The following is an 18,082-nucleotide window of genomic DNA, read 5'->3' on the forward strand; positions in this document are numbered from 1 at the left end:
GCAGCTTACACATCTGGAAAGACGCCATCAATGCTGAAAGGTATATCCAGGTTCTAGAGCAACATATGCTCCCATCCAGACGACGTCTCTTTCAGGGAAGACCTTGCATTTTCCAACATGACAATGCCAAACCACATACTGCATCAATTACAGCATCATGGCTGCGTAGAAGAAGGGTCCGGGTACTGAACTGGCCAGCCTGCAGTCCAGATCTTTCACCCATAGAAAACATTTGGCGCATCATAAAACGGAAGATACGACAAAAAAGACCTAAGACAGTTGAGCAACTAGAATCCTACATTAGACAAGAATGGGTTAACATTCCTATCCCTAAACTTGAGCAACTTGTCTCCTCAGTCCCCAGACGTTTACAGACTGTTGTAAAGAGAAAAGGGGATGTCTCACAGTGGTAAACATGGCCTTGTCCCAACTTTTTTGAGATGTGTTGTTGTCATGAAATTTAAAATCACCTAATTTTTCTCTTTAAATGATACATTTTCTCAGTTTAAACATTTGATATGTCATCTATGTTCTATTCTGAATAAAATATGAAATTTTGAAACTTCCACATCATTGCATTCCGTTTTTATTTACAATTTGTACTTTTTCCCAACTTTTTCGGAATCGGGGTTGTACCATAATGCACTTTTCTTTTTCACCAACTTATTTACAAGCTGAGAGAAAGCAAATGATTTGATGTTAAAATTTTGTACTTAATCATTGGCTCAACAGAAAAGTCTGTGAGCTCGCGTATGCAGAAGAGGGCAGATAGCGCCCTTTCTGCTGAGTGTGTTCCACTATGATGTGAGCAGTGTGAGAGAATTTTGTCTCTAGCTTGTGGTTTTAAGCTTCAAAATTGTTGTATTATTTATAGGGGTGGGACTAGATTTAAAAAAAAATCATCTAATTAATTACAGGCTTTGTAATTAATTAATCTTAATTAATCTCAATTAATCGCACTACCGTATTTGCCCCAAAAGCAACATTTATTTTATGCAACTAAATAATATGTGAAGAGTTCAAATAATACACAGACATGATTTTTAGATTCAAGCTCATTTAATGGCTGTAAGCAATATTTTGTTGGAAATTGTTCTTCTGCACGGCATTTGAAACGATGGATCACACGCCGCAATCTGCAATACATCTCGTAGACCCTTGTCTTCTACCACCGATAGCGGTCTGCAGTCCAGGGCAATCCACTTGGCCAGCGTGTTCGTTAAAGTGCCATTCCACCATTGGATGTATTCTTTGGCATAAAATACAATATATTTTATGACAACATGACTAGATAGAGAAATCTTTTAGCTTCAAAATGATATATCAAACATAATTTTTTGACAACGACAAGTATATTAATTTTGCGACCAAAGTCACCTACCCTTTTAATTTCCGCGTGGTAGTGAAACGTGATGTCATCGGCAGGTTCCCCTTCTTGTGTACCACGTGTCGGTCTATTTTTAGACCAGGAAACCCCCAAAGTGAGAGAGTCATTTCTCCTCATATATGGGGGCCAAAAAAATTGCGAAAAATTTTGAGTTAATCTTTCAGTTAGCTAGATTTATTGGTATTAGCTAGATTTATTGGTATTATTTTTATCGCGTTCTATCTGCCATTGCTGATAATATGTGCCACGTCACACGTCACGTGGTACACAAGAAGGGGAACCTGCCGATGACATCACGCGCGGAAATTAAAAGGGTAGGTGACTTTGGTCGCAAAATTAATATACTTGTTGTCAAAAAATTATGTTTGATATATCATTTTGAAGCTAAAAGATTTCTGTATCTAGTGATACCGTTTATATATGTTGTCAAAATATACTGTATTTTATGCCAAAGAATACATCCAATGGTGGAATGGCACTTTAAATTTTCCGACGTTGCCCTGCTCATTTTCTTCTGGAATCCAGCCATTTCTTTGAGTTTGCACTGCTGACCAGAACTGCTACCTCGAGCTGCAGCTGTTTCAGTAATCGCGGTGACATGCTTGGCATTTAAATGGTACCGTAAAGTTGACGAGCTTCTGTGATAAGCAAACTCCTTTCTGCACAGTTTGCAATAAACTGTGGTTTTATCAACAGTTCCATCGGGTCGTTTTTTGAATATAAATTTACCGTCCAGCAGACCCAGCGCGCTTTCAAGCTCCATTGCTGTAACTGGAACTGTGTGCGTCAGTATATTTGTCGCACCATAACACGGTGCACTAACAACGGTTCCGGGTTGTTTGGCATGCAAACTGCGCTAAAATGCGTTAATATTTTTAACGAATTAATTTGTTAAGAAATTATGATTGTTATACTTGGGAAGTATTTGAACATCAAGCTCCTTTAAGCTGAGCCTAAGTACACTTTGAGTTTAAATGTTTAAAGGACCTCATGTACATGTGATCATCTTCACCACTGATGATCACCGTAAAGGCATTTCGCGTGACAAACACAGACTCATCATTCGCTACGTTCACACTGCAAGGCTTAATGCTCAATTCCGATTTTTTGGTGAAATCCGATTTTTTTGTGAGGTCGTTCACATTAACAAATATATGCGACTTGTATGTGATCCTCAGTATGAACGAAAAGCGACCTAAAAGTGTTCCGCATGCGCATTGCAGGATACGACGACGTCACACGCAGTGAGTATGGCCAGTGTTTACGGAAGTAAAGCCGCCCGGTTGCGGTATGACCCATCCAATCTAGCTTGAATAGCTGCATCCCCCCAAATGGAAATCAGCTCCCTAACCTCTGCGTCCTTCCATTGAGAAGATTCAGAACCTTCACAGCCCGAAGCGTCCCTCGCATTGATGTCATGCGCAGGGGCGCAGATACGTTTTTTGAACTGGGGGGGACAAAGCTGCCAGCAAACCAACCCCAACCCCGATATGCCTGTCAAACTTGTTGTGGGTTACCATAGCAACCAAGCTCGAGCTTGCAACCTGTGCAGTCTGCGCAGCTCAACCAACCGAATATCAGTCTTTGTTTTATGTGAGTTGTTGCAACTATGTATACACTGCCGTGCACCTCAATAAACCGAATGGTAATTAGTCTTTTGATTTTTCCGTGAGGTTTGCCTTATGCAAAGAAAGACAGCATAGACGGTTTTTCCTCCCTATAAGTGGGGGGGACCGAGCGAGGTGAATTTAAATCTGGGTGGGACGAGCCCCACCCTCTATCTGCGCCCGTGATTATGCGCCATGTTGTTGTAACTTTTTTTGAGAGACCCGCCGCCTACTTCAGCGCAGAATAGTGACGTTTGTGGCTTGTTGATGACGTGTAAGTCGGATGAATGCGACCTGGCGGTTCAGACTGAAGTCGCATATGAAAAGAGTGGATAGGAATCGGAATTAGGACCACATATCCAAACGGCCTGGGTCGGATTTGAAAAAATCGGATCTGTGTCGTTCATATTGTCAATAAAAGATCGGATACAGGTCACATATGGGCGAAAAGATCGGATTTGAGTCACTTCAGCCTGCAGTGTGAACGTAGCCATTAAGTAGTAAAACCCTTAGAAGGCTATATGGTAAATGCTAGTATGTCTATTTTCTTTTGAAAAAATAGTGGGAAATATGTTTTAGCCAATCAGAAGTCTGTGTTTCAAACAAAGAAAGTCCTTTTACAATGATTTTAATAGGAGCTGCCACTTTGTTTTGGGATGGTCCTAGGGCGGGTCTCCCAAAAAAAAAAAAAAGGGACCCGACTTAAAAACTAACGGAAGACTCACTCACGCTTGCATTGTTTCTGGGCAGTAAAAACGTTTAAGGCAACTTCTTTTGTGCAAGTATATTTTTTGGCTACTTTTGAGCAGGGCTTTGAACCGGTTCAAGGAACGAAAACGAAAACCGGGAACTTTTTCTATTTCACATGGAACAGAAACGAAACCAGAAACTTTATTATTTTTTATGCTCCGGAACAGAAACGCTTATTAAAAATAATGGTAACCGGTTAATACCGGTTTTTATTTCGTTCCTCAAAGTTTCCGTAGCCTACAAATAAAAAAAGTCATTCTTCTCCTGCGCAAGTTTCTATGACCCGCTGAGGTTCACTTCCTGTGTGACGTTCGCTGACTGAATGTAGAGAGCGGGAGGGTGGACTACTATCACGTCTCCACATCTTAAATAAGAGGTAAATATTGCAGTCTATCGTTATTCAAAACCGTCAATTTCAAACACGATATCAATATATTTGTCCACGTTAATGAGAGGCTCGCGAACATTAAATGACGTTAACCTCTGTTAGCCTATCAATGCATAGGGCCTGACTAGCCTTTGGTAACACACTAAACGAATTCTCTTTCATTTTTGGCACTTTTTCTGTTTGTGTAGATGGGAAGACATACTGAGAATCCAAATCGCCAACATTTGAAATAATAATTGTTTTGAATTATTTCTTGTCTTATTTAATGAAGGTTGTAATAGAATTAGCCTACATTTGGCTTAAGCTGGATGAGACAGAGACATAATTTTATAGCCATTTGTTAAACAGCTGACAGGGAACGTAATTAACCGTTCCGGGAACGAAATTTTTTTGTTCTAACCGGTTCGGGAACGTCTATTTAATGGTGGAACCCAAAACCGGAAACGTTAAAATTCTGTTTCTGTTCGGAACGAACCAATAGGAAAAAAATTCTGGTTCAAAGCCCTGCTTTTGAGATACAGACTTCCACGACAGCAGCAGTTTGAAAAGATGCGGTTGGTTTATTTTTCTTCCTTTCGATGTTAAATGATCGGTTTATTAAATATAAAAATATTACTGTAAATGTTATATGAAATCATCTTAGAGGATTAGAGATAAACTACATACATCATGACATACATCGTGTCTCACAGAACCGCCTCAGAGAATCATGATGATATGATATGACAAAAATATCACCCACCCTTAGTGGGATGCATCAGTTAATCCAGTACAGAGACAGGAGGAGATATGAGCGCTCTCTCACCATCAGGGTCGACCTCACGGGCCAGTTTTAGCGCGTCTGAAGTGGCCAGGTCCGAGTTCGCCGGAGACACGCACAGAATCAGAGAGTTAGGGTTGGAGATGAAGGACAGGATCATCTCCTGAACCTGAGTCTCAATATCTTCTGGTTGGTCACCTACTGGCACCTGACAAAAAAAAAAAAAGTATGAAATGCTGAAATCAAGCCAAACATGTCTTAATAATAAAAATAACATGTAATACGAAAAAAAAAAGGCTGTGGTTACCTTGGTGATTCCAGGTAAGTCGACTAAGGTGAGGTTTAGAACGTTCGGCGAGTAAATCTTCAGGTGGATGGGTTCTGCGCTGATACTCTACACACGCATATATACAAATATGATATTCAGAACATTAAAGTGCATATCCTGGACCAAATTCTTTTTTTTTTTTTTATATGAAAGTATGTCCCTTTACACACTCATCCAGAAGGGTAATTTTGCACAAGGCCATCTGTCTACAGCAGAAAAAAATAAAACAACAAAACACGTCTGGAAAAATCCCAAGGGAGTCTGGAGCCAGATTCGTGACGTCACGTGCGGAAGCGCCAGCAGGCTGTGCGAGCTTTGCACGGTTTCAGTGCACAGCCTGTGTAGACCAAGCGCTCCCATTTCTCTCTCATTGTCTGGTCTTTTGGAAAACGATGAGTACTAATCCCATCATGATTGGTGTTGCTACACCCTCCTACGATACATCTGTTAACCATTTTAATAATTACGTGATAACGTTGAAGAAATTTGCAGAAAACCACCAGGTCGTTTTCTCATAAACAAAGCAGCGCTGACGTAGGATTCAGAAGGAGGCGTCCCGCACGCGACGTCACGAAAATCAATGTTTGCCGGGAAATCCAAACGACAAGTTTTTTCAGAGGCGGAACAATTCGCCTCAAATGGCTTGATTTCAACTGAGTTTTTCTGGTATTGCGCAAGGTAAAAAAAAAATTGCACAAAATGCAAAATGTGACAGATATTTGACCAAAGTTTAATATAAAATAGGAGAATTACATTGATCTTGCTCCTGAATTTACCCGTGATATGCACTTTAACGCTACGTTCACACTGCAAGGCTTAATGCTCAATTCCGATTTTTTTGTGAAATCCGATTTTTTTGTGAGGTCGTTCACATTAACAAATATATGCGACTTGTATGTGATCCTCAGTATGAACGAAAAGCGACCTAAAAGTGTTCCGCATGCGCATTGCAGGATACGACGACGTCACACGCAGTGAGCATGGCCAGTGTTTACGGAAGTAACCTAAAGTTTCCTGTGTATGACAGTAGCCAGCATGGAGTACCTGGCGATGATGCAGTTGTTGTTGCGACGGAGCCGGAACATGCACAATAGCCTGATGTTAAGGAGGAGGTTGAGAAGGAAGAGGGCAAGGGTTTGGGCTCAGGCGTTCTGCGGGGTAGTGACTGCAACTTCCGTTCAAAGGAACGTGTCATGTGCCATGTTGTTGTAACTTTTTTTGAGAGACCCGCCGCCTACTTCAGCGCAGAATAGTGACGTTTGTGGCTTGTTGATGACGTGTAAGTCGGATGAATGCGACCTGGCGGTTCAGACTGAAGTCGCATATGAAAAGCTCGGATAGGAATCGGAATTAGGACCACATATCCAAACGGCCTGGGTCGGATTTGAAAAAATCGGATCTGTGTCGTTCATATTGTCAATAAAAGATCGGATACAGGTCACATATGGGCGAAAAAAATCGGATTTGAGTCACTTCAGCCTGCAGTGTGAACGTAGTGTAAGAAGTCTTGATCCAAAAAAAAAGAAAGAGAGAGAGAGAGACTCCGACTGATATGAAGCAATTCCATCGTTATGGCTTTGACAATCACATATCACGTGACCTGCATATGCTTAGCCTCTGAGAGAGAGTACACATCTATCATCATCATCTTTATCTTTAGCAAGAATGCAGAGAAATATTCAAAAGTAAGATATTCGTTTACAAATATTAGTTGTCATTCAGAAAGGAGGAAAAATGTTTGAATTACAGTATTGTGCAAAAGTCTATTGCACGCTATTTTTTTTTCCTCATACAAACTTTGTTATAGATTTCTGACTTTTACATTATCGAGTCAAAACATTACGAAAACATTTTAGAGTTACAAACATTCATATTTTTTTCCAGCACAAAATTAAATGTTACAGAGAACAAAAAAAAAAGTTTGTACCTGAGCAGCATTTTACATAAGAGAGCACTTTTCAGATTAAAAAAGAAATCATAATGAAGGCTGCTGGGTTTTGGTGCAAAATGAAGAAGCGAGTGTGACAGTCAAAGTGTCCAGAAGAACTGGGGCTGGTTCTGGAAGACGCTCAGTAAAACCTACAGCTCATTTCCGCATAAAACTGCACTCACTGGACCCAAGACTACTCATCTCATCTCATTACCTCTAGCCACTTTGTCCTGTTCTACAGGGTCGCAGGCAAGCTGGAGCCTATCCCAGCTGACTACGGGCGAAAGGCGGGGTACACCCTGGACAAGTCACCAGGTCATCACAGGGCTGACACATAGACACAGACAACCATTCACACTCACATTCACACCTACGCTCAATTTAGAGTCACCAGTTAACCTAACCTGCATGTCTTTGGACTGTGGGGGAAACCGGAGCACCCGGAGGAAACCCACGCGGACACGGGGAGAACATGCAAACTCCGCACAGAAAGGCCCTCGCCGGCCACGGGGCTCGAACCCGGACCTTCTTGCTGTGAGGCGACAGCGCTAACCACTACACCACCGTGCCGCCAGCACAGGACTGTATATAGATTTTTTTTTTAAATCACTGCCAGGTTTTATTTTTGTGACAATAACGGATAACTCGGCACTATAAAGTACTAGGTCGCTCAGAAAGCGCAGACTTCCTCCAAGGACAATAATCGACTCTTCTATGATATGATATGAAAATCTGCAACCTCAATCACTTAATACGTCTGGAAATATTTCCAGGATTATTAGAATGATGTGCCTACATGTGTGTCTCAGAGAATTACTGGTGGATTCGGATATGGAGTCATTGTAGTTCTACATTGGCTATGTTTTGCTACTATTGAACTTTACTGCCATCTACTGGACTTTAAGATGTATTGCACTGTTGAGAGCAGACTTCCACTAAAGGCCAATTTATGCTGACAACCCAGTCCTCGCAGATGGTGTCTGCGTAGTCCCCTCCCTTCGCAGACGCTCTGCGCGCACCTCCCAAAAATTGTGACCACCGCAGAAGCCTCGCAGACAGCGTCGCAGACAAGAGGGCTCTGATTGGTCCACTCTACATCCACTGTACAGGCACTTCCGCTTCCCTACTTTCCCGGTTTGGTTTGGTTTCACGACCGCCATTTTTAAAAACACGAGCGAAGATGGAGCAGCACGAAGAGCGGTTGATCGAGGAAGTGAGGAAGTACGTACATCTATACGACTCCAGTTCTAGTCATTATAAGTAACCGAAGGATAAACACTCCACTAACCACACCCACCAACTACTCCTAGCGATTTCGCGACTTCGCGCCCCCTTGCGTTGTGGCGATGAATAACATCGCGCACGCCTATTACTCCCCGCTCAACGATAAATTACAACTGTCTGCGAAAAGCTATCTGCGAAAGCCTTGTCGCAAGAGCACGCAGAGGCCCTAAGGCTGTGAAAGAGAAAATAAATTCATGGCACTGCTCCAACATTTCATTCTTTTTTTTGAGCCACGCTAGACATGTTTTTGATTCTTCTTTAGTCTATCCCTCCACCAAGTTTCACGGAAATCAGGTTTGTAGGTGTTGCACAATCCTGCTTTGAGTCAGACAAACAAACCGCAACAAAAACATAACCTCCTTTACAAAGGTAAAACGACACATTAATGTATCCCTAAAAAGAAAATTTTATATTTTATTGCAACCTTACGCTATTTTTCCAAAAAAGTGAAAAATACTTCAAAATACTGCAATATGGCTGGAAAGGTTTAAAAATACACTTTTGTTTGAAAGCCCCTGCATACTTGATGTTTAAGTGATGAAATTTCACAAAAAAAATCATTCTAAAGGCAAATATTGTCTTAAAGGAGTACGCCACCCCCAGGTGAAATTGAGTTAGTCCCTGCAGTCCCTAGAGTTGGATGAGTGAGCCAAAGCGTTTTGTAGCCGACCCAGCCATTGTCCTGATCTAGAAACGCCCCGGTTAGCTTTAGCTTAGTCGCTGTAATCCGGCGTGTCCAGCTAGCAAATGTCGTTGCAAAAGTGAATCAAATAACTCAAGATTTTTTATAATTATTTCTCATGACCTGTACATTCACATCGAGTACACATCTCATCTCATCTCATTATCTCTAGCTGCTTTATCCTTCTACAGGGTCGCAGGCAAGCTGGAGCCTATCCCAGCTGACTACGGGCGAAAGGCGGGGTACACCCTGGACAAGTCGCCAGGTCATCACAGGGCTGACACATAGACACAGACAACCATTCACACTCACATTCACACCTACGCTCAATTTAGAGTCACCAGTTAACCTAACCTGCATGTCTTTGGACTGTGGGGGAAACCGGAGCACCCGGAGGAAACCCACGCGGACACGGGGAGAACATGCAAACTCCACACAGAAAGGCCCTCGCCGGCCCCGGGGCTTGAACCCAGGACCTTCTTGCTGTGAGGCGACAGCGCTAACCACTACACCACCGTGCCGCCCTCGAGTACACATATCAATGCAAATTAACATCAGGGTTTTTTCTAGAAAAATTTAGTATGAGGGCGCTCACCATGGCGAGGGAGCGAAGCGGGGGGGGAGATGGTGCCGGTTGTCCCCCCGCCGTGCAAAGCCTTTGAAAAATGCTCCAATGGGACATTCTGAGGCTATCTGAGAGGGAAATTGTAACAAATTGTCTGTCAACATTGAAAAAGAAAGAAGTAATCTTCTTCTGCCCCGGACAGTCTTTGGCTTTCTTCCGCTTCGTGCCGCGGGATGACGTCTTTAAATGCCCAAGTGTTAACAAAAACAACTTGCGAACTACTTCTGTCAAAAACTCCCGCGCCGGTGGGTGAAAGGTCATTCAGTCTCGAGAAATCTCGCTCTACAAGTCAGCTGACCTTGTATGTAACCCATGTCAAATCTCGCGAGAGCAGCCGCGACAAGTAAACAACTAAACAACATGGCGCCTCAGTCTGGAAAACGCCAGTTCGGATTGTTTTTGCACCGTCTGGCGGTGTATCTACTATGATTGGAATATTTTTGGAGCAATTATAACGTATTTGATGATCAGACACATTGTCAAGTAGTGTTGCTGGGATGTTTTCACGGAGTCGGTAAGGGGGCGCACGCCGAGAGTAAGAGGGCGCAGCGCCCCTGTTCCCCCGTTTAGACGAAAGCCTGAACATGAAGGGATTTACTAGACCAATTTATATATGGAACTATTTTCGGCCACAGCACAGGCAATGACACCACGCAGCACCTGAAAACCCTCAACTTCCGTCAATACACCAGCGTGACTACTAAGTTCTCGGCTACTAGGCTGACACTGACAGGTGCTGCGTGGTGTCTTTGCGCCTGCAGCGGTGCTTTGCCTGTGCTGTGGCCGAAAATAGTTCCAGATATAAATTGGTCTAGTAAATCCCTTCGTGTTAATCTGCATTGATATGTGTACTCGATGTGAATGTACAGGTCATGAGAAATAATTATAAAAAATCTTGAGTTATTTGATTCACTTTTGCAACGACAATGCTAGCTGGACACGCCGGATTACAGCGACTACGCTAAGCTAAAGCTAACCGGGGCGTTTCTAGATCAGGACAATGGCTGGGTCGGCTACAAAATGCTTTGGCTCACTCATCCAACTCTAGGGACTGCAGGGACTGACTCAATTTCACCTGGGGGTGGCGTACTCCTTTAAGCACCTGAATAACAAGAGTGCTCTAAGAGCACAATATCCCCCGCTGGCAACTGGGCCATAACTCTAGTAAAATGCAACCGAATTGAACGAAATCACAATATGCGTATTACCGACATATAACAAAGAATCCTGCCAAGTTTTGTGAAATTCTTCCAAAAATTGTGAGAGGAGTTGATTTCAGAAAGCAAGCACACCTTGATGAAATGGTCAAAGTACAAGTTTGTTAATAATCAAGGGCATAACTCTGGGAAAATTTGCCCAAATTAAACGAAATTTCAAAATGCATATAACTGTCATATCACAAAGCCTTTTGCCAAGTTTGGTGAAATTCCTCCACAAATTGTGAGCGGAGTTGATTTCAGAAGAACGTACACCCTCATGAAATTGTCAAAGTACAGGTTATTTAATCAAGGGTCAAAACTCTGGGAAAATTTTCACAAATGAAATTAAATCGCAATATGCGTATTATCGTCATATAACAAGGCCTTTTGCCAAGCTTCGAGAAATTCGTCCAAAAATTGTGAGAGGAGTTGATGTCAGAACGCAAGCACACCTTCATGAAACTGTCAAAGTACGAGGTTGTTAATCAAGGGCTGTAACTCTGGTAAAATGCGACTGAATTGAACAAAATAACAATATGCGTACTACCAACATATAACAAATCCTTTTGCCAAGTTTGGTGAAATTCCTCCAAAAATTGTGAGAGGAGTTGATTTCAGAAGGAAAAAACACACTCTCATGAAATCGTCAAAGTATAATTTTGTTAATCAAGGGCTGTAACTCTGGTAAAATGTGACCCAATTTAACGAAATTACAATACGTGTATTACTGACATATAACAAAGAATCCTGACAAGTTTTGTGAAATCCCTCCACAAATTGTGAGAGGAGTTGATTTCAGAAGGTGAGCACCCTTCCCGGGACGGACGGAAATCGCCACGACATAATCCCCCTTCAGCCAGCGTGGGATAAAAAGCCATTTTCCCCCGTGCCCACGAGTTTACGTATTTGCATGTACCTCAGTACCTTGTTGTTAGTGGCGCGTTCAGTTTCCTCCTCAATTTCACTCCGAATTTCGGTGAAATCTGTAAAAACCTGTCAACAACATGAACAACCACTTCAGCTCCGTGCGCTCATTTATGCACATTTCTAGTGTGGATTTATTTTTTTTTTAATGGACAGGACTGAAAGGGTTAAACACCTGGTGTTTGCAGTGAAGGAAGGTTCCCCATTCCTCAGCTTTGATTCCTGTAATGAGAAATAAAAGAAGGAGGAGTTACTCAGCCTTTAGCGTACTTATCAGAGAACACTGTGGGGAAATGATGGCTGCTTTTTTTTTTTTTAAATGAGGCTTTATAATGAGACGAACAAGAAAACTGTTCAATCGAGACGTCAGTTCAAATTTCATTCACTTCTCTTTGTGCAACAATGAGTCTTTAATAATGAGCGTAAATTGGGATGGTGTAGTAGAGATGCAACTCATATAACAAAGCTGTTCTGAAATTAAATCATGAAAGAGAAGTGGTTTATTTCGCTCTTGTGGATGGGACGCAGGACAGAAAATCCCTCTGATTAATGAGGGAAACACAACGTGCATGACCGGTGAAACTGAGGAACAAAAAAAAAAAAAAAGGAGAGGGGGTAAACAGTGGCTATTTTGAAGGATCTAAAATATTTTTTAAAAACACTTTTTGTTTGTCACATGCGTGTTCCATACTGTATGTTGTTTCAGAGTTTTGGTGTATTCAGTATTATTCTGCAATGCAGAAAATGGTAATACAGAAAAACCTATGAATGAGTAGGGGTGTACAAACTTTTGACTGGTATGGTGTATATACTACAAATTACTTAAGGATTTAATTTGCACTTTCAAAATCTCTCTCTTCCCTTGGTTCATTACACATCTTATATTCACCGTCTATGCACTGGTGTCTTGGTTTTGTTATGTTATACAGCCTTTGTGATGATGATATAATAATAATTTAAAAAAAAAAAAAAAAACCACTGGAACAGACAGGAACAGTTCATGCAGATTAAAGAGTTCTTTACACACAGAGACCTGGAAAGCTGCACTGAGATTTTGCTTTTGTCCCATTTTCTGTGAAATAGCGAGAAGACAAAGGACAATCCAGAGAAAAATGTTAATAGAAGGCACAGAAATATAGATATCTACAATTCTACAATGCATGTACAACCCCGATTCCAAACAAGTTGGGACAAAGTACAAACTGTAAATAAAAACGGAATGCAATGATGTGGAAGTTTCAAAATTCCATATTTTATTCAAAATAGAACATAGATGACATATCAAATGTTTAAACTGAGAAAATGTATCATTTAAAGAGAAAAATTAGGTGATTTTAAATTTCATGATGACAACACATCTCAAAAAAGTTGGGACAAGGCCATGTTTCCCACTGTGAGACATCCCCTTTTCTCTTTACAACAGTCTGTAAACGTCTGGGGACTGAGGAGACAAGTTGCTCAAGTTTAGGGATAGGAATGTTAACCCATTCTTGTCTAATGTAGGATTCTAGTTGCTCAACTGTCTTAGGTCTTTTTTGTCGTATCTTCCGTTTTATGATGCGCCAAATGTTTTCTATGGGTGAAAGATCTGGACTGCAGGCTGGCCAGTTCAGTACCCGGACCCTTCTTCTACGCAGCCATGATGCTGTAATTGATGCAGTATGTGGTTTGGCATTGTCATGTTGGAAAATGCAAGGTCTTCCCTGAAAGAGACGTCGTCTGGATGGGAGCATATGTTGCTCTAGAACCTGGATATACCTTTCAGCATTGATGGTGTCTTTCCAGATGTGTAAGCTGCCCATGCCACACGCACTAATGCAACCCCATACCATCAGAGATGCAGGCTTCTGAACTGAGCGCTGATAACAACTTGGGTCGTCCTTCTCCTCTTTAGTCCGAATGACACGGCGTCCCTGATTTCCATAAAGAACTTCAAATTTTGATTCGTCTGACCACAGAACAGTTTTCCACTTTGCCACAGTCCATTTTAAATGAGCCTTGGCCCAGAGAAGACGTCTGCGCTTCTGGATCATGTTTAGATACGGCTTCTTCTTTGAACTATAGAGTTTTAGCTGGCAACGGCGGATGGCACGGTGAATTGTGTTCACAAATAATGTTCTCTGGAAATATTCCTGAGCCCATTTTGTGATTTCCAATACAGAAGCATGCCTGTATGTGATGCAGTGCCGTCTAAGGGCCCGAAGATCACGGGCACCCAGTATGGTTTTCCGGCCTTGACCCTTACGCACAGAGATTCTTCCAGATTCTCTGAATCTTTTGATGATATTATGCACTGTAGATGATATGTTCAAACTCTTTGCAATTTTACACTGTCGAACTCCTTTCTGATATTGCTCCACTATTTGTCGGCGCAGAATTAGGGGGATTGGTGATCCTCTTCCCATCTTTACTTCTGAGAGCCGCTGCCACTCCAAGATGCTCTTTTTATACCCAGTCATGTTAATGACCTATTGCCAATTGACCTAATGAGTTGCAATTTGGTCCTCCAGCTGTTCCTTTTTTGTACCTTTAACTTTTCCAGCCTCTTATTGCCCCTGTCCCAACTTTTTTGAGATGTGTTGCTGTCATGAAATTTCAAATGAGCCAATATTTGGGATGAAATTTCAAAATGTCTCACTTTCGACATTTGATATGTTGTCTATGTTCTATTGTGAATACAATATCAGTTTTTGAGATTTGTAAATTATTGCATTCCGTTTTTATTTACAATTTGTACTCTGTCCCAACTTTTTTGGAATCGGGGTTGTAAGTACACATATCAGATATTACTACAGAGAAAGAAGAATCAAACATAAAACAGGCACAATAAGATAAAAGTTTCCATTTAAAAACTAGTGCAGGAACATGCTGTTAAGTACTGTAGTTACTTAAAAATCACATTGAAATTTTAATTATTAAATTAGTTCCTGTTAGTACCAAAGAGGCACTTTCGGACTAGAGGAACTTTTTCGCAGTTCTTAGAACTGTTGGAGGACGTTCCCCCTTTGTTGTGTGTCCGTACTGCAGAAACTGAGAATGATTACAGTTTTGATTTGAAGGATTTTTTTTTATTATTAGCGTAAATTCATTGATCAAACATGAGCTGATAGAGCACCGGCAACTACCGTTTTTAAAAATCCATGTAAAACGTTAGAAACATTAATGTCTTATCATTAGTGTTAAAAAATGGAGGGGAGAACTACGGATAAACGGACCGACAGTGACGTCCGGGCTTTGTTCATCCTATACATGATGGAAGAAATACAGCGTCATTTTGACACATCTAAGCAAAACACAACGATCTTCAAAAGCATTTCCTGCTAGAGTCACACTAACAAGCCGGCTTACATCATTTCAGCGTTCCTACTGGCGGAAAACAGCCCTTGAAGACGGGTACTACTTAGGAAGCTCCGCAGTAATCAGTTCCTCTCGATAAGTCCCGAGAACCGTTTGATCCGAAAGCGACTTAAGTTATCGCAGCTACTTATAAACAGCTGTTCCTTCACCAGCCTCTCTCTCCTGAAGATAATAACACATCAAATTCAGCTTGTCATGTTACTGTGAAACAGAAATCTTGAAGAATTTCCTGTGGTGGAAAACTTACAGTGGATAAATAAATAAACAAAAACATTTCCTCACAGAAAGCTGCACCATATCAATCCCTGTGTCCGAAATCACTCACTACTGAACCGTTCAAAAGTTTGGGGTCACCCAGACAATTTTGTGCTTTCCATGAAAAGTCACACTTTTATTTACCACCATAAGTTGTAAAATGAATAGAAAATATAGTCAAGACATTTTTCTGGCCATTTTGAGCATTTAATCGACCCCACAAATGTGATGCTCCAGAAACTCAATCTGCTCAAAGGAAGGTCAGTTTTATAGCTTCTCTAAAGAGCTCAACTGTTTTCAGCTGTGCTAACATGATTGTACAAGGGTTTTCTAATCATCCATTAGCCTTCTGAGGCAATGAGCAAACACATTGTACCACGGGCGATTGCTCTAAGACAACGAGGGAGGCTCAGCCTCCTCTAAAAATGACGAACATCGTGTAGGATGAATTGTGCTAGGCTTATGTTATAGCCGACCTTATAACATTGCTATTTCAGACCCAGAATCATAGAAATATATGTGCTCAACCCAACTACAGTGCGAAATCATTCCCTTATAACTTTCCCCAGTTCACCTAATGTGTGCGTGAGTTTTTCCCCCTCGTGACAGCGCAATGCAGCCCAGACTCAGTGGATTGGGAGCTATGTGCTTGTCAATCTCAAAATGCAAGACGATTATTGGAAAATACTGCGAAAATGCCCGCCCACGGAGTCTCACGGACTCCCAGCCTCAATAGACTTCAATGGCATTTGGGAGCTATGCGCTTTTCAATCTCAAAATGCAAGACGGTTATTGGACAAATACTGTGAAAATGCCCACCCACGGACTCCGAGCCTCACATGGGAGGGACACGGCAGTTTCCGCGAGGAGACTGGTGATTGGTGAAAGCGGCCGGATATTTTCTTTGATTGACAGCTCGTTTCAACTATAGACAGGCAGCGGTACAGTGTTGCCAGATTAGGCGGTTCCCGCTCAATTGGGCGGTTTTAAGTGCCTTTTGGTGGGTTTTGAACATATTTTGGGCTGGATAACGTCAGCAGTATCTGGCAACATCAGTTCAGTCCCATGCGGATTCACAAGTGCTGTGGTGTATTGTAAGAGATCGGCTTACATTTCAATTTCATTCATTACATACGGTTTCTACCAGCTTTTTTAGTTTGTATATATTTTCATTGTAAATAAAGTGTAAATATAGTGTTGTCAAGTTTGCTATCTTAGTTCCAGAAATTTTGTTTATTTGAGTGACTGAACTTGAACTTGAGGGGGCTAGTCAGCTAGCAAGAAAGCTGCGCACGGATGCCAAGCATTGCTGATTTAATTTTGGCAAAGCCATTTGCCAGTCTTCCTTTCGAGGAAAAAATTAAAATTAAAGAGCAGGGTAGAGCAACGCCTCAAATTGACTTGGTGAAAAAGGTAGGGAATAATACTCGTTCCTTTCAGCTCTCCTGGTACGAGAAAGTGAATTGGCTAACAGCAAGTGACCCACATCAACAACAGTAAATAGGCTACTTTAGTAATATGTCATGGATGGACCAAAAATATAGAATCTATTTAAAATGTTAATGCTGAGTATATTATATTGGAATATATGTTTTTTCTGGATATGAATTAAACACAGCTACAATTTGGAAAACATTTTTAAACAAAAACACAGCCGAGGTCAATTTTTAAACAACATGCCACAATTTTAAAATATAAAATGTTAAAATATACCCCCCCCCAACACCACCATCATGTATATTGGACAGTAGGCTAATGGGCCAAAAGAACCTGTTATTTCACAGTTTGTGACGCTGCCAACAATCAGCCAGATCAGAGGCAAGAGTATGGGCAAAATTGATGTGTTTTTTCTTTTAAAATCTGGAAATATCGTAACCGACCAGCCTCCCCTGTTTGAAAGACTACCAGCCGCCACTGCATTGTACCATTAGAACACTGGAGTGAGAGTTGCTGAAACTGGGCCTCTATACACCTATGGAGATATTGCACCAAAAACCAGACATTTGCAGCTAGAATAGTCATTTACCACATTAGCAATGTATAGAGTGGATTTCTGATTAGTTTAAAGTGATCTTCATTGAAAAGAACAGTGCTTTTCTTTCAAAAATAAGGACATTTCAAAGTGACCCCAAACTTTTGAACGGTAGTGTATATAGTGAGTTCACCATTTTGTAGTGCTGTCCGAATGTATAGTGAGAATTATTACACCCTATATAGTGCACTCATAGTATCCCACAATGCACCGTGAAAAACAGTGTACAACCAACTGATGGTCACTAACCACACAATACATACACTACCGTTCAAAAGTTTAGGGTCACTTTGAAATGTCCTTATTTTTGAAAGAAAAGCACTGTTCTTTTCAATGAAGATCACTTTAAACTAATCAGAAATCCACTCTATACATTGCTAATGTGGTAAATGACTATTCTAGCTGCAAATGTCTGGTTTTTGGTGCAATATCTCCATAGGTGTATAGAGGCCCATTTCCAGCAACTCTCACTCCAGTGTTCTAATGGTACAATGTGTTTGCTCATTGCCTCAGAAGGCTAATGGATGATTAGAAAACCCTTGTACAATCATGTTAGCACAGCTGAAAACAGTTG

General features: G+C 41.3%; 1 protein-coding gene across 1 annotated transcript in view; it reads right to left on the reverse strand.

The window, feature by feature from the left end:
- si:dkey-32e23.4 (dynamin-1-like protein) overlaps positions 1-18,082 on the reverse strand; it is an 85,208-nt gene that overhangs the window by 57,037 nt on the left and 10,089 nt on the right. Inside the window, exons 4-7 of the mRNA XM_060931319.1 lie at positions 12,040-12,086; positions 11,865-11,933; positions 5,200-5,286; positions 4,938-5,100 (exon numbers count right to left, since the gene is read on the reverse strand). Of these exons, the coding sequence (XP_060787302.1) occupies positions 4,938-5,100; positions 5,200-5,286; positions 11,865-11,933; positions 12,040-12,086 (366 nt within the window). The remainder of the gene's footprint in view (positions 1-4,937; positions 5,101-5,199; positions 5,287-11,864; positions 11,934-12,039; positions 12,087-18,082) is intronic.

This window comes from Neoarius graeffei, chromosome 10 (genome assembly GCF_027579695.1).
Source record: "Neoarius graeffei isolate fNeoGra1 chromosome 10, fNeoGra1.pri, whole genome shotgun sequence".
NCBI lineage: Eukaryota > Metazoa > Chordata > Actinopteri > Siluriformes > Ariidae > Neoarius > Neoarius graeffei.